Source organism: Bombyx mandarina, chromosome 07 (assembly GCF_030267445.1).
Source record: "Bombyx mandarina strain Sakado chromosome 07, ASM3026744v2".
NCBI lineage: Eukaryota > Metazoa > Arthropoda > Insecta > Lepidoptera > Bombycidae > Bombyx > Bombyx mandarina.
Window position 1 is genome coordinate 20,999 of NC_143214.1, and position 17,932 is coordinate 38,930.

Here is a 17,932-nt window from a genome sequence, read left to right on the forward strand (position 1 = left end):
TCTGTGTTTTCTGTGACTCAAGAGCGGCACTGGACTCTATAATAAACAACGATTGCTATCACCCGTTGGCCGTGGAAGCTAGAGAGAATATTATAGCTCTACAAAGAATAGGCAAAATAATAAAAATATTGTGGATCAAGGCCCACGTGGGATTTAAAGGAAATGAAAGAGCTGACAAATTGGCAAAGGAAGCGGCCCTTAAACTAAAAACTAAAGCGGACTACAGCGCGTGCCCGGTGTCCTATATTAAAACACAAATAAGGGGAACCTCTATAAAAGAATGGCACCGTAGATATGACGACGGGGAAACAGCATCGGTCACGAAGGCCTTCTTTCCACGGGTGGAGACGGCGTATCCTATTGTGAGGAAACTGAAATTTGACCAAACAGTGACACAACTTATGACTGGACACGGGGGGTTTCTGTCTTATCTGTATCGGTTTAAGCTGAGAGACAGTCCGGCATGCCCATGCGACTCAATATACGACGAAACGCCCTTACACATTATAACAGAATGTGCCATATTTAGCCGGGAGAGACAAGACCTAGAAACTAAGATAAAAATCCAAATTTGTACAGTAGAAATAAAAAATATAATGGAAAATAAAAAAGTAAGAGACAGTTTTATAACGTATTGTAAAGATATTGTTAGTAAAGTTATAAGTAAAAATAAATAATAGACACACATATGATTACGTATATCATAAGTATATATTAACATATGATAAGAAATAGTAATATAATGTAAGTTAGATAAGATATGCAAATAAGAATGTAAATAAACTGTAAAAATTAGATATTAACAATTGTAATAGTATATAAGAAACGAAAATAGATAATAAGCAACTTAGAGAATAGTAATAGTGTAAATAATAAATGTTTAAAGATAGACTGATAGATATAAGTCACATAATAAAACATAAGAACTTAAAATTATTGAACCTGTACAAAATATTAAAAATATAGTTTAGATAAATTAGGCCGAAATCCCAGCGGCAATAATGTGAAAGAAGTGCGTGGATGTGACGTATGGGTATAGATGCGGAAGGATGATTGATAGAACTAGAATGAATGAGGTACAACAGGTCTCCAATTAATTTGGAGGAGAGATTAGTTTATAAAAAAAAAAAAAAAACCTAACCTAACCTAACCTAACCCAAACCTAACCCAAACCTAACCCAAACCTAACCCAAACCTAACCCAAACCTAACCCAAACCTAACCCAAACCTAACCCAAACCTAACCCAAACCTAACCCAAACCTAACCCAAACCTAACCCAACCTAAACCTAACCGGGTCGGCCCTTACGCTAATGCTTTCAGGAAAACTGCCGAATTTTAGCCATTACATATAGTTCGTAAAATACTCTTACGCTGGTAAGAGCAACGCCATCTATCGTCCACTAGCAGAAATTAATATCAAAATAACCAGTTAAATCGAAAACGCTCGAGAATTACAGCGTCAATTACAAGAATTACCACTACCCTGCCTATTTCTGCCGAGTCCTGCTGAGTCCGCGCGGGTGGGTACCACTACCCTGCCTATTTCTGCCGTGAAGCAGTAATACGTTTCGGTTTGAAGGGCGGAGCAGCCGTCGTTACTATACTTGAGACCTTAGAACTTGTATCTCAAGGTGGGTGGCGCATTTACGTTGTGGATGTCTATGGGCTCCAGTAATCACTTAACACCAGGTGGGCTGTGAGCTCGTCCACCCATCTAAGCAATAACAAAAATAAAAAAAATTCTCGATAATTCTAGGAATGTCGTATCGACTATTTAGAAATTATAGAAATTTATAGAAAAGCGTGGCATAGATGACACGGAGGTAATTAATAAAGGAGGCAATTAATAATCGAATCTACTCGAAGCGAAACAGCGAACGGATCACCTGAAGTAAAGCGGAAAAAACTAATTTAAAAAATTTTAAGTGTTCGTTAAGTGTTCTAAGTGTCTCATTTTTCATAATCATTTCATAATCTTTAACTAAATTTTTTTTTTCATCGCTCTGGTCTTCGCAACTATCCATACTGATAAGAACAAGAATATTATATACATATCCGGGTGGTTTAATCATTGTAATTCAAATATATTACGGAATGAATTAAATGACAAAATATAAAATAGAATTTCATTGAAATAACATGTAACATACTAATCACTTTTTACTAAATCCATTCAGTTTTACTTGTAAAAACAGCACTACAGTTATATAATAAGTCACATTTATAGCTGCAGATATTGTCCAAGCAAAGAGCCTGCTCGTTTGCAGATAGCAAATACACGCGCAAGCCAATTGGGGTTAATTAATTTTAGGTTCATTCATTCCATCTATGTTCGTCATCAAGGCAACACACGTATTTTTACAAGACACTATTTTGGAGTTTTTATGAAGAGTCCCCATTCATTTCCCTAACAGATATAATAATAAAAAAGGGTGCGTGTACTTATGTACGCGCGTAAGAAGTTATACTTTATTTTTATTAAATTTATTTCTTTCTTTATTTTTTTTAAATATTAAATAATTAATAATAAATATTTAACGTTAATAATTTAATAATATTTAGTATGAATTATATTAAATAATAGTTTTGTCATTTATATTACTAAAAAAATGAATGCTAATAACACTTTTTTTTACGAGTGTACATGCGCGAAAGTTCACCTGCTGCTATATTCAGACTCGCCAAGTTACGTCGGTCGTATTGTAATGAGCAATTTAGTGGGCAACTTCATTTCTGTTAATTTAGTGTCGCGCATTTCACTCTCATCAATTTTTCATAACGCGCCTAAAGAAGTATAACATCAAAAACATATATATAAAAATAAAAAAAAAGTACTACTACTACATCCGATTGCGATGTGCTTAAGGGGGGAGGGAGGGAGGTAGGGATTAAAAACAAACACTTAATCATTAATAAGAATATTTATTGTCTAATGAAACTTAATTTAACAATATAGCAGCAGCCATGCGGCACATAATCTAATAGTCGTTCAGTCGACGTCGCGGCGTCGGTCGCCGTGTCTACATATGTCTACATCTACATCATACATTTACATTAATCAATAAATTAAAATTTATTTGAGTCTAAAAACACTTTATTTAGAACAATATATACACATGTAGATATGTTAATAAAATGGAGAGGTTTCACAGTTCGAACACGTCGGTAGCTCTTGGCGACTCTTATCATATTAACATCAACGAAAAGTTAAGACAAAGTTGCATCCCATACCCTCCGCGTACAACAGCAGTGTCGCTGCGCTCTACGCATTCAACATTACCAGCACCCAGTACCAGGACGGACCGCACCAACAACATATTGGCTCGATGACTGTACAGAAGAGTTGACGTTAAGCTGTCAATATGACAACTGCTTCGGATGGACCGTTACTTAGCGCCGTGTGCTGTGTGTGTGTGTGTGTGTGCGGCGGCTCGGATTGATTAGTTTGTGTGCGATTGTTTAACTGTCGTACTGAGCTGTACTGAACTGCACCGAAGACGTCTCAGCGTCTCCGCACCTCATTGTCTGTGGGGGCGGGAGCGGGCGTGGTGCTGGGCGTGCTGTCCGCTGGAGGTGCGGCTGTGGTGGTAGTGGTCGTGGTGGTCGTGGTGGTCGGCGGGTCGAGCCCCTTGATCTCGAAGGGTCCGCGGAACAACGGCCGGAACAAGCGGAGGAAGGACTGATACCGCACCGCTGAGTTCTGCAACGTTACATTACAAACGATACATACAAACGATACATATTATTATGTACATATTATATACATGACGTATGAACGTTAATTTAGCTTATTATCTATAGATCCGTGCACGAGTTCACAGACCGCCTGGTATTGAATGTTTACTCCGGCCCGCAAACCTCACAACACCAATGACGCAACCCACTTTGGGACATGAGGTTGTGAGCGGCCTACAAGGTCAAAGTTTCAATTGTATTGTACACCGACTGTCCCACCTCACTGACCCCCGCCCGCCCGCGGCAGAAACTAACACACACAGGTTCTAATCGTACGTCACAAGACACCCAACACGCACCGCACCAAGCGACATGCACATTTAACATCGGCTGCACTCGGTCGCCATCGTATTCGTATATCGCCATTTACAAAATATGTAGAGCAGCACGCATACACTCCAGGTAGCAGGACGTCACGTGAGGGCGCGCGGGTAAGTGTCTGCCACCACACTGCCTTTTTCTTCCGTGAAGCAGTAACGCGTTTCGGTTTGAGGAGTGGGGCAGCCGTTGTACTGTATTGTAGAACTCATATTCAAGGTGGGTGGCGGAATCTATTTTGTAGATATTTATGAGCTCCGGTAACCACTTAACATCGGGTGGCCTGTGAGTTCGTCCACTCACCTAAGCTATACCTGACAAACTGTCCAACACGTGGCGTAGATACACATATACTATGTATCATGAGCAATACATAAGACCAGTCAGACCTTGAGGATGGGGAGCTCGGTTCGTTCGCCGGCTCTACCTGCCTACACGCGCGGCCGACACTTGCCGCACGTCCGTCATCATTCTTGTGTAATAATAAAAATTAGTCAGGAAAAGAGTATGTAATTTAAGGAAGATTGATTACCTGGACGACGTCGCCGATGATCTTAGTGGTTCGGATGAGGAGGGAGACGGAGGGACCAAACAGGCTCCCCGGGAAGTCGAGGCTGACCTTGTTCCGGTCGAAAACGGGGATGTCGTCGGCCTGCCTCGTCACCCGCACCCCACCCGTCTCCCCACGCGCCTGCAGCCCCACCCCCGGGGAGACCCTCCGGCCCCGCGACGACGATGGCTCCGAGGGGAGCGCCCTCGTGCGGCGACTCCACGTAGTGCCACTCTGGAACTGACACACGCTCGACATGTAGACACGACAGTCGGTGCGCCGTCTGTATGCGCATTCACGACCACTTACCTTATTCTGTCGTATAATTAAAACGTGTCCCGTTGTAATAATAAACATTTACAAACTGACTTTGTTATGAACTCCTAAAACACAAGTGAACAACACTCACCACGGAGCGGCCGCGTCCGAGAACTAAGAATGTTACATGAAGAGCAGCTCACTTTGGCTCCGCTCTACTTAATATTATTAGTACAATTTAAACCAGTTCATGTGCAGGTAGGTCGCTCGACGTGAGACACGTGAGGCTTGCCCCACCTCTCGTCACGCCTTGCGTGATTATACGGTCGACGACGACGCTTACGATGATTAGCTATAATTGCGAAATAATTGTGAGATTTATATAGTGATTAGCGGACGTGAGTGCGCGACCTCTGCTGAGACTATGTTGCGAGCGACCTCGGCGACGACAGGACGACCCTGGGGTCCAACACTCGCCTAGTATTTACATTTATTCAACCATTCAAAATTTAATTTCAATATATTGCGAATTCATCCTCACCCAAAACTGATTGTACAAAGTATGTATGTATGTATGTATGTATGTACATATGTATCAATATCGTACCGCGGAGCAGTGTGTAACAAGGCAATATAACGTTCGTATTGCGTCGGGTAGGGTGCGTCGGCGGGCGCTCGGTGCGTCAGGTTGCAGTGAGCAGGCCCGCGGCGCCGCACAAGTGTGAGGCAGGGCGGGTGCGCGCGGAAAGTGTTTCAATAAGCGGACTATCGATAAAATTTTAATCGACTGGCACGAGAATTCATAATTTTACTTACACTAGTTCTTGATTGGTCGTGTGAGGTAAATACTGGTACGGCCACGGCGTCTGTCAGATCGATCGTGCTGACGACGGCCGTGACGTCACTCGTGGTTGGGCATTAAATAAAACGAATAACGCTCACCATTATAACAAAATATTTATTAGGACTTAATACATGAACTGTGATATGGCAACAATTTGGCATTGATTGAGCTCAAGGGAAGGGAACGGCCGAGGCGAACTATCTACTGTCACGGTGGTGCTACGGCGTCGCTACGAGTGTCTACAGGAGGGTGCTACGAGCTACGTTGCTACAGTGACCTAATTGTGTAACACGGTGGTTCGGTCTGTTTCCGTATCATAAGAATTAAGTGATAAAAAAGTGATTCTTGAAGATTACTTGGATTTTTCAACATCCTTGTGTCTAAAGGAGAGACAGAAAAAAGCGTGATATCTGCACGTGCAATATAACAATTAAATACGATGTACTATAGATTTGAGCCCACTGGACTACGAAGCTGCCAGCACACGTCTACCGTTGCTCGCTGCGTGGTCACATTGCCTAACTCTGAAGACTCGAGTGAATAACGACACAATGATCCCGATCAGTGTCCGTGATCCCCGTGGTCCCCAATGAAATAAGGCAACCACTCGTATGAGATCATCGAGCGCGCTCTTGTTGGGCGGAGGGAGGACGGGGGAGGCTTTCTCGTACGAAAGGAACTCATATTGCACACAGATATAGTTAATATAGTTAACAAACATTTTATTTAATTCAATGACTTTAGTAATGACTAGCTCTGACGTGGGGACATCTTGCGATGTGACAAATAAATAGTGTGTTGACGCACGCGTGCGCCTGTGTGTATGCGTGTGTGTATAGAAATAGTAGTGTGATAATACGCAAATTCAATTTTTATTAATAAGTTCGTGCTCTAGTGAACTTTACTCACAACTCATTAATGAGTGACTCGCTACAAGTAGTGCTCTACTGTACTCTAGGTGCTGACTATACTATATACTAATCCCACTGCTATACTACTACTCGTATAAGAGTCAAGCGCCTCGCCAGTTTCTATATACAGTTAAATATATTGTACATACAACGCGCGAGAGGCAACGGTTTCTTGGGTGCAAAAGTGCAATGAAAAAAATTATTATACAAAAATATTTAATATCACCATTTCACCTAAAACTATTTACAAAATATAAATATACAGAGTAGAGAGTGCGGTTCAATACCGGTAGAAGAAAAGTACAAAAAGTTAGAGGAGAAGAGTGGAGCAGGAGAACAGGAGAGAGACGAGAAATCGCGCAGCTGTGCGTGCGACTGGGCGGGGGAACAAGAGCGTGACTTACGCTCGCTAGTGTAGTGCCACTAGCGCGGGTCACGACTCCGGGGCTCCCTTACTGCGCTCCCACTCCAGTACTCTCACTGGGATCTGAGCCTCATATGCCTTCGACTATCTCATAGCAAACAGCAGATCAACTCCGCACACGAGTACGCAAGGCGCTGGAAACTTGGCGCAAACGATGCATGGATCTCTTTCTACTTTACTAATATGGCTGCTCTACTTTAGCAGTCTTTTTTCTTTGAAATAGTATGAATAAAAAGTGTTTTTTAATTGATTCATGACGAAATAATCAATTGAACGTTCACTTTAATCTGATACTGGAATGTGAGTTGACCTGCCGCGTGCTGGTGGTGTGTTTAGAGGAAGAAGAAGGGATCACGAGTCATCCTCTTCGGAGGAATCGATAGTCTCTACGGTGCCGCCTCCTCCTCCGCCCGAGGAAGAGCCGGACAGCGACGTGACCAGCGAGATGATGGAGCCGAGTCCGCCCCCACCTGAGCCAGAGCCGCCAGCAGAGCCCCCCGAGGCCCCGCCCAGCAGACCCGACACCGCCTGGATCTTGGGCCCGAGCAGCTGCAGCTTGGGTCCGATGACCTGCCCCACGACGCCCGCGAGCGAGCCCAGGCCGCCGCTCGACGGCGCCTCGATGCCGTACTGCTTGTTGAGCTCGATGTTCTGCCGGTCCAGGTTCGCTACGAACTTAGTCTTCGCGTCGATCAACGAGTTGATTTTCTGAAAACGACAGGACCATGACACCCGACCTGTACTACTGCGCTCTACTCGCGCTGTTTCATCAGCTCCCGTTGACCTCAGCGCGGCGCGGCGCGGCGCGGCACGGCGGTGTAATCACAGAGGCGCATATTCATAGATGGCCTCGCTATATATTTTAGTTTTCTCCAAGATTGCGCGGTATGTTGCGCAAATTGAGCAATATCCACTCTACAGTAGGTCGAGTCAATAATCAAGTAGATATTCCATTACATGAATGCGTGTCGGAGTGAAATAAACAAAGAACACAAAGAGTAAAGTACTGACCCCGAAGACGAACCCGAGCACTGCGTTCTTGACGCCGAACTTTGCCTGAGTGATGCCCTCGAGCTTGCGCTTCTCCCGGAGCTGTTCGTCGCCCACCTCCTGGACACACACACACACGAGCCTCGTCACTACTGGCACGCTCTCACTCACGCACACCGACCACCAGCAAAGCTTCCCGCGACCTGCCACTGCGCCCCGACCCATCACCATCCTTTATTTAGTACGCATACCATATTATGTGTATTTGTAAATCTGAAGGTCACCCGCAGCGCCGTGTGCACAAATAGACTAACGGACGTGACATTGTGACACAGTGACGTCATCACAGCCCGGCCCGGCGCGGCTCCTGGTCTCTAGTCACTAGTTTATGTTGGCCTCATTCAAGTTATTGTACTGGATGCTGGTTACGAATGACTGCAATTATCAGAGCACGACGCGGTCTACGGGTATTTGTAATTAGTATAAAGCAGCAATTAGAGCCCATGGACACTACCAACTAAATGGAATTCAGGGTGGAGTTGTCAAATTATTAAAATATTGTAAAACATCGGAATATTACTATTACTATTATGACTATTTATTATTAGCTTATAACACTTATTAGAGAGACGAGCCCGTGGCTCACTTCATGTTAAGTGGTGATCGGAAATTCTGTGGGGTGCGAAGTCTATATGTGACAACGTGAATGCCATCATCCAGCACGAGATAGTACTAGTAGTATATACAACGGTCGCATGAATATTTGATACAAGAAGTTTGTAGGCCGGTGGTGCCTCCCCGGGTGGCCTCACTACCTCACTACCTTTGTGGGTTTTATTTTAATACATAATATGAGTCCGGCATCATGATAGCGATCCAATTATCCATGCTCGGTGCACGTCTACATTGAAACAATCGTACCGCCTGCGCCTGCCGCATTTGGCACAATGCCATCAATGGACAGAATACACCGGGGTCTGCCGCTAGACCACGGACGCTACTACATGTGGTCACTTGTGTCTAGAAGTTCGTTGACATCTCCGGGCTGCTAGTTGTATTGACACTACGTACGCGACTGCACCGTCGACTGCATCCTACCGACTGCGACGACGCTTTTTCTCATCATACGAGACTACTTGTCGAACCGATCGTTCCGATATCGAGTCGAGGAAACGCGCTCTCGCCCCCGTCACGTTACAGCCGGAGTCGCGCAAGGCTCCGCCCTCTCCCCGTTACTGTTCTGTTTGTATATCAACGATATACCCCGGACTCCGGAGACCCATCTGGCGCTCTACTATTACTCGTGTAGGAAAAAGTCGTTGTTACATCGGAGACTCCAGACCGCAGCTACCACCATGGGACAGTGGTTTCGGAAGTGACGCATCGACATCAATCCCACGAAAAGCACAGCGGTGCTCTTCAAAAGGGGTCGCCCTCCAAACACCATATTGAGCATCCCTCTCCCGACTAGGCGTGTCAACACCTCCGCCTCCGCCGTTCGCCCAATCATTATGTACAACCAACCCATACCGTGGACCCCGAAGGTCAAATACTTAGGCGTCACCTTTGACAGAGGGATGACATTCCGCCCTCACATAAAGACGGTACGCGACCGTGCCGCCTTCATACTAGGACGCCTCTACCCGATGATATGCAGGCGAAGTAAATTGTTCCTTAGAAATAAGATGACACTCTACAAAACTTGCATACGCCCCGTCATGACCTATGCAAGTGTAGTGTTCGCTCACGTGGCCCGCACTAACTTAAAATCATTCCAAGTAATTCAATCCCGTTTTTGCAGGATAGCCGTTGGAGCTCCGTGGTTCGTCAGGAACGTCGACCTCCATGACGACCTAGACTTAGAGTCCATCAGTAAGTATCGGCAGTCAGCGTCAATGCGCCACTTCGATAAAGCGGCACGACACTAGAACCCTCTCATCGTGGCCGCCGGTAATTACATTCCCGATCCTGAGGACAGAATGGAAAGCAGTCGACGTCGCCCTAAGCACGTCATTTCGGATTCTCCCGATCCACTAACGGTGCTTTTAAGTACCTCAAGCACCTGTCATCGTTCTCGTCGAACCCGTCGCTTGCGACGAAGGACTCGACGAATAAATTAACCCTCAGACACAGTCCTCTGAGTTTCTCGCCGGATCTTCTCAGTGAGTCGCGTTTCAGATCTGGTGGTAGATTCTGCGAAGCACGGCTCTTGCTAGGGTTCGTGTTAGCACCCTGTAGGTAGCGGCCTCTCCCCGGTGAAGGTCAAGGGGCGACCTGAGGGGGTGAGGCCGCGCGGCGCGCTACCAGCACTCTAGCGCGCTGCCGTGGAGTAAGTAGAGCGACCGGTCGACGGTGTATCACGTCCCGACCAGGCATGCTGATTCTGGTCCAGCGGGGTATTCCGGGACATCAGCGGCACCGTCTGGGCGGCCCGACGGGCTGCCGTACCGAGACGGCCGACGTTTCAGAGCCTTCGATTCGCCTCGAAGGATCCGTCAGCTGGGCGTCCTTGGGGTGAGCCGCGCCGTCTGGTTGTAGTGTTGACCGCGGTAACCCCCCTACCTCATCCGGGTTCTGACCTCGGAGGGGATCGGACGTCGGGTGTAAGAGTGCAGGGGAGTCGTTTAGTGGGTGGGCTAAAATCCTTGGGCCCGCGGTCTGCTCACAACACCATGCAGATCGTTGAGTCTCACATACCCCGCGCGCCCCTTTGCGCGGTGACCTCGTAGGAGGTTCGGCCCTCTACCCGAAAAAAAAAAAGAGTTCGTGTTAGCAACGTCGTCAGGTTTGAGCCCCGTAAGCTCATCTACTAGTTAAGGTTACGCTGATATAACCTCTCAAGGCTCTCAGCTTAGGTAGGGGAAAAAAAGAGACGCACCCGCGAGTCGTGCGAGCGGGGACGAGGGGAAAGGGGTGCTTGCGTGGAGCAACTTTACAAACATCACCGTTACAACACATGGGCCAGTGAAGCAAGAGCCGTGTCGCGGACGGAATTTGTGACTCGGAAGGATCTCTTCACAACGGGCCCTTGCAGTATCAGTTATCAGCAAACATCGAACGAGGCCGCAGTTTCGCAACCCCTTCCCCTCTACATCTCGTCTCCAGCAGTACGCGTTGCGACACGACGCCGGCGCAGGGCCGCGCTGCTTGATTTGTAATACATATGCGACCCAACCACGAACAACGCACCGCCTCTACCCAGTACCGCGGTCCAACCTAACTGAACAGAGCGGACCCTCGGACGGCGGGAGTGTGTCGGTCTGCTCATTAATGCTCACTCATATAAGTATTGTAATAAAGTTATTATGGTTGTTGAGAAACACTTCAACACCATTCGCTGTTGATTGCAGATGGGATTATGTTGAAGACCGGTGTGCTCAGGTGACACAGCGGTGTCGGTGTACGACCGCCCACCCTCTCACCTCATCAGCACATGGCGCTTACAATAAAATTCATATCAAAAATAATTCAGACTGTACTGAGACCTTAAAACTATATCTCAAGGTGGGTGGCGCATTTACGTTGTAGATGTCTATGGGCTCCAGTAACCACTTATGAACCAGCTGGGCTGTGAGCTCGTTCACCCATCTATGAAATAAATAAAATAGATAGATCTTTGTCGTGTGGGACGCGGGTGTCCGGCGTGTGTGGTGGCGTGGGTGCGGACCGCGGGTCGAGGCCGGCCGGTCACTCGCTTGAACAGGTTCGCTTGGAGGCTTTAATTTATACTCAGTGCGAGGTGACCTGGTTAACGACACTATTCATTTACTTTGTTTGGCATACTATATTATTACATAAACTACTGTACAGAGCAAGCAACGACATTAAATCTGCGGTACTCATTACAAAAACTATAAAAAAATCTTCATTTAAGTTGTAAAACTCCGAAAATTTCAAGTATGTAGCATCATCGCGTCATCGCGTCGCGTCGCGTCGCGTACCGCAACCTTTCATAATAATGTTACGTAGTTGGTAGAGACAGTATCTCCCCGAGAGGTTCTCATCGGTTAGGCAACATTAGTGACGTGTGAAGTCAGCGGCTGAGAACTATCGCAAAAACGTGTGCATTGTCTCCGTACTCTCAGTGCACTGTACTCGCGGTTACAATGCACTTCCGAAGTGGCAATTACAGCCGGTTACAACTTGCACAACCAAACAAAATGTGTTCCACTAAACAATTACTCACATTCCGAGTGACTAAGAGCGGTTCACAATGTGCAGTCACACGCGTACACAAGTAGCTCACAGACCTAATCCGAAATCCACGAATGTACGTAGAGCGAATCGGCTTACAAAAAGAACCGTTGATATATTGAATAAGCACTTTCTGATGCTACTATTTAATTATGGAGTTATTTCATTTCAGTACGCGTTGAAGTCTATGGGCCGGCGAACACGTGATTGCTGCACACAATAAGTGCTATCACAGTACGCGTCACGTTAACAACGCCCAATTCTTAGTTGTAATCGACCTCAAGGAGTCTCCCATACTGAACCGACGCGCGCTTGACGTTCTGCACCTCGCTGTGTCCGCAGCCTGCTGTGACACCTATTACTCGTAGAATTGTGTCGCAGACAGGGATTTGTAACGAGCTCGCATCAGTAACACTTTGCGTGTTATTGTACTCGGTTCGTTGCCACGTCATTAATAACCATGATTCTTCCCGCGGGTGTCGTTGGCGATTAAAGGATCTACTGGAGAGTGGGTACCAGAGCCATTTGAGAATTGTTCCACCAGCGCACACTGCGACCGCTAATCAGTATTTATTGGTAAGAGCGTAGAGCGTACAGTGGGTCCGCGGGACTGGGCAGCACCGAGCCGTGTAGTGAATGCGCTCGGACTCGATGTATAACATCAATGTTCTTCCATGGACGGCAGAGTGCACGTTGTGACGTCTGTGTAACCACTTAATACCAAATAGACCTTGAGCTCATTTGTTCCAGGAAGCGACGGCGCTAGTTTTCGAGCCGGGAGCTGACCGTCCATCCAACACAACACGCCGCGCGCGCGTGTGCTGGCGTCGGGGTACTGTACTGTGTTGACGCGGCTCGCCCTCAGCAAATGCACAACGGAACAATCAATGACTAGTGCTCGGACAGTAATGGAGATTGATAGCTGATCGATACGCTTATAGACCGCTCATGATCTGCATTTTAATTGATACAATTTCTTTTTATTTTCTTATTGAAAATTTCCACAGGTTTTTCTTAATGAATAAAGCTCATCCATGGCAACTAAACAAAAAAAAAGAAAAACGCTCGACAAATAGACGCAACAATGGTGGGTAACTGTTGTGTCCCGATGGGGTCGACAGGCCCGCGCTCAGCGGAGCTCAGACGAGCCGCCTGCCATTAGCGGGACCGCTCTGACAGACCTACAGGTCTTTACTTGGGAAAACAACCATTTTGTAACGGTCGCTGATGCAATCATAAAGAGGCTGTGTCTCTGATTTGATGTCACTAAAACTATTTGTGTTCGCGCGTGTGTGTCTGTGTGTGGTGAGGTATGTGCGGTCGAGTACGTGAGGTGAGAACTGATGTACTTTAAAAAGCTTTTAAACAGCTTAGGAATTTTGTTGTACTTTGAATGGTGAAGTCGGCCTCCGGTAGGATGAACGCGAGGCGAGGCGCGGCGCAGCGCGGCATGCGCTTGGATCATGTTAAAAAGGTGAGTTTTGTCGATCCGTTATTTTAATTATTGGCTTACAGAGTACAGGATATTATTCGAAGCACGGAACTGGCTTAAATTGTTTTTCACAAGCGAACAAAACTCGTGAAAAAATTTATATTTGTAAGGAAAAAATATAATCGGTCACAATATACATAAACAATACGTTAGTAGATGCTAAGAAGTCCGCGCGGACACAGGAGATGGGGAGCCAGCACCGGAATACAAGCTGTCGCTGCCTCCACGCTGCAGCGCGACCAGCACGACCAGCACAGCCATGCAGCGCGGTGGAGGAGCGTGAGGACCTTAGAACGACCTTATGTTACGTTACGTTAGTAGAGATACATCGGCTGCCGACCGACTTACTGCTGCGCGCTGCGGTCGCTATAGAACACCATATCGGTAAGATGTCATTGTAATTCAAACTTTTGACCATAAACATATTGATCATAAGGAGCTATAGTACAGACTTATATAACTTATATCCGTAGCCACGATGTAGCTCTCTAAGTAGAGACACGATGGTCGCTGACATGTTCATCATCTACATTTTATTAACGTCGTTCTAGGTTACCACAATTATATGAGTCCTAATCGACCGAGCGGAGTTAAACAGAAAGACAAAGAGAGGGAATAGATCGCGACAAGTGCGGTGACACGCCACGCCCTGTTGGACTGACACACTGCACTAAACTGATCTGTGATCGTTCCTGTAATGAAATATTACCATCTCAACTAAAGCGTCAGCGGTGAGCTGGCCGCCAACTATCGTTAAGTTGTTCGTCCGACCGTGCTATTGTTGTTTAGTCTGTGGCGTGATATAGGCGCTATATTTACAAGCACACGTACGGCGTGTAGAGTCGGCTCTGTTGTTCTATTCCGCGTACACACTCTACAAATTACAACATTGTATCTCTTGAAACAATAGCGAAAGTTTTTGTTACTGCTGCGCTACCTCTTTTCTTTGACTTCTTTATTTTCTTCTCTAGTTTGATGAGAGATGCCACTGTGTTAATTTATCTTTAATTTCTAACATTATGAATCCAAACTAATTTATATACAACACGAGATCGTCGTCAGTGATGTACTAAGCTTTAGAATAAACTAAACTAGATAAGGGAGTAAACCGCGCAGGGGTGTACATTCCGGAATCCGAGGCCGGGCGGTTCCACTCTGAGGTCTCCGTCAAATCCGAAAACAGTAGACGTCCACGGCGGCTCCGGTAGGTAGGCTCGAACTGTTCCCCCAACGCGAAGGCGAGTGACGTGATAGCGAAAGCGAGCATCCGAACATCCTTTGAACTTTTATAATTATTGTTTTAGGTAATCAAATACATATACTTAGTGGAAAAAAACACTTGCCAAGGGAAACCGTCGTATACCCTACGACATCCGGTTTTGTGTAGTATTGTGAATAATCACTGAATTTACTGAAATTCATACAATAATATAACATTTCGTCCGCTCCCAAGCACACGCGTCCACTCACACACACGCACGCACACACGCACATAGCACGGCGGACACGTGACCTTGACACACATCTCTATGCTGTTACTATTCACACGCTGTCTAGTGAAGAAACTGCTGAAAGAAAACGTTTTACATCCACATCGAGGGAGCCAGCCGTCGCGCAACATGACATCACTCACCTAACGAACTAACTCATCAAGCTAACGACCTGGGAACCAGCTAGTCCGGTCCGCGGGGCCGGTCACTGACTCCAAACCACTTTCTTTGTCTTTCTGTTTATGTTCGAAGCTTGTTACTGAGCTCGTCGCGTGCAATTACAACCGGTACTGACTAAATCATTAAACTGGATGTATTGGTATGAAGGAGCAGGTGTTAGTAAGCAGTGACGTACAAGCGAGCGCGGGAGGCGGCACGTGACCCACCCGGGGACGACCCGCGACACAGCGCAGCCGCACTACGCTCCGCGCAATACATTTACATTCACGAAACGATTCTGTGGCTCGTTTCTTAATATTTACATAAGTAGTTGTGCCGGGTTATATCACCCACTGACCGCGACTGCACATCGAGACGTGTCGCCCGCACCGCGCACCTATGTACACATGTGTGCGCTGGCGTCCACCAGCGCCAGCCGAGTGCAGGGCAAGCGATCACGTACCGACTCCACTCAAGACATTATTATGTACAGCCGCGGCCGCCAGCCCTGCAACTCTACTAAACAAAGTGTCGGCGCCGCAGCGAGGGAGGGCTGTGAGGTGCGCGAAGATAGATTTAGCAGAGTTGCAGGGCTGCAGACGGCGCGGGAGGTTACCTGTAGCGGCTGCAGCGCGTCGTCGTCGGCGAGCTGGCGGCGGCTGCGGGGGAGGGGGGTGGCGGTCGCCAGCAGCACGAGTGCGCAGAGCGGGGCGAGCGAGCGTGCGGACACCATCGTGACGGAGCGAGCACTGAGCGCACGCCGGCCCGCCGCCACCGCCCTCAGCGCGCTCCCTCCCCCCGCCCCGCCGAGCACACCCGCCACACGACCTCATGTCCCGTCCCTAACCTTTCATATGACTCTGACGGCTCTGTCGCAATATAACTTCAAATGAAAATTACTTCTATTTATACCTACATTTTAATATTTGTATGAAATTATTTTCTTAATACATTAAAACAAGTCTAGTTATGTGCGACTTAATATAGACAAGTTTCAAAATATTTCTAAACACCGTTCACCTCTGCAACCTTGGTTTATTCAGATTATATATTTAAACCACTGCGACCGACAGTATTCCAATAAACAGACCGTATAATTATATATAATATATACATAGTATAATTATGCTAAATAAATTATCATTATTCTTTGTGTTAACAGAAAAAAATCACAAACGTGATAAATAATCAGTCGATGTCTGTTTGGTGAGTTGTTTCTGAACTACACAACTACATGTGTAACTAATGAAAATGATTTAGTCTGGAACAAACCTACTGAATGACGTCAAAAGGTAGCGCCATTATCTAGTGATTCTTGAACATGACTTCGCTTATCCCCATTCAAACCCGGAAGGCTGTATGGTTGTTTGCTTCCTTCCGTCAATAAATTAGTAGGAAGAGCTCTTTTCACTTTTCATATTATTGCAGAAAAGTAGTCAACCAAATGTCGGCCAAGCTTTGAATAAGTTCGGTCAAAAGTCGGCCAAGTGTAGAGCTTCCTGCTCTTGCGAAACTGCGCTTTTGCACCTCACGTATTAAGAGGCACTCTTATATTAACACTATGGAATATTCATTAATTATAAATAAATATATATATTTTAATTAAATGATGTATGTGGTATATTGTGAAGTGTGTCCGTGCGTTGTGCAAATCATAATGATATGTAAGTAGGTGAAGTCGATACACATACGCACGAACATTTAACACATAACTTCTTTATCATAAATCAACACTATTTTTTGTTTCACAAATAAAGTAGAGTATAATTCTACTAAACTATATTTGTACAATTATTTAAATGAAATAATTACGAGTCAAGTATTTCGGGCATGTCAAGCAAGCCCTGTCAGGAATATTTCTATTTACACATTAGCTTGAGCTGTTGCATCGGTGACACCAGGGACTTGAACAATTCAACTTGATGTGACTATATTCCGAAAGTGAGCACAATGGAGCAATGAGATCAGTCACCGATATTTTTACTTTCTTAACTTTACTTTTTAGATATTTCCTAATAATGAATATATTCATAAAAGAAAAATATGACAGATGAATGCTGAATATGAGGTTGAAGTTGAATTGATTTGTTGTTAAAAAACCGGATGAAACCTAAAATCAAAATCGAATAGCATATGTATACCTATATGGCCTATGGACTCCTGGCATCCACGACTTTCCTGTGAGAGAATGAGTTTATCATTTATCGTGTGTGAGCTGTACAGATGCTTTTTATTTAATTTAAGGCGCACGTGTCAGGTGATAGACATCAGCGTTGATGTCTTTTGTATGTAATACATTAACTAGCAATTTTCGTACAGAAGAACAATGTACAATGTATAAAATTACAGCAAACAATAAGAACGAGGTAATTAGAGAGCAACAAGTGACGGAAGACGCGTGTCAGTCACACGATGACACTCGGACGCGGTGAGCAACAGTCACACGCGGACATTCTCATTCTCTCATTATGTTATTGTTATTGTTCAGGAAATTAAAATAGTAACGGCCCGTGGAGACAGAGTGCTGTGGGAGTTCGGTGCATAATGTGCCATGCACTTCACTCC

General features: G+C 45.8%; 1 protein-coding gene across 2 annotated transcripts; it reads right to left on the bottom strand.

Annotated features, from left to right (window-relative positions):
• Window positions 1-2,908: 2,908 nt before the first annotated feature.
• Window positions 2,909-16,147, bottom strand: LOC114250747 (uncharacterized). 2 transcript variants are annotated; one of them, XM_028184738.2, is made up of 3 exons: window positions 15,984-16,147; window positions 4,588-4,845; window positions 2,909-3,702 (listed from the first exon to the last, which is right to left on the bottom strand). In XM_028184738.2, exons 1-3 carry the CDS (start codon window positions 16,098-16,100, stop codon window positions 3,505-3,507), a joined length of 573 nt encoding a protein of 190 aa, XP_028040539.2. In that variant the 5' UTR covers window positions 16,101-16,147; the 3' UTR covers window positions 2,909-3,504. The 2 variants fall into 2 exon arrangements, with proteins under 2 accessions (XP_028040539.2, XP_028040540.2); XM_028184739.2 differs by lacking the exons at window positions 2,909-3,702; window positions 4,588-4,845 and adding exons at window positions 6,818-7,750; window positions 8,054-8,152 and having other exon boundaries at window positions 15,984-16,141.
• Between the last annotated feature and the right edge of the window lie 1,785 nt (window positions 16,148-17,932).

What these genes read in the sequence shown, in the direction of transcription:
- LOC114250747 (XM_028184738.2), bottom strand. Translation starts at nt 16,100, where the DNA reads ATGGTGTCCGCACGCTCGCTCGCCCCGCTCTGCGCACTCGTGCTGCTG. An exon ending in ACGCGCTGCAGCCGCTACAG is followed by an intron (nt 4,846 to 15,983) that starts GTAACCTCCCGC and finishes AGCGTGTGTCAG; the next exon opens with TTCCAGAGTGGCACTACGTG. An exon ending in TCATCGGCGACGTCGTCCAG is followed by an intron (nt 3,703 to 4,587) that starts GTAATCAATCTT and finishes GTAACGTTGCAG; the next exon opens with AACTCAGCGGTGCGGTATCA.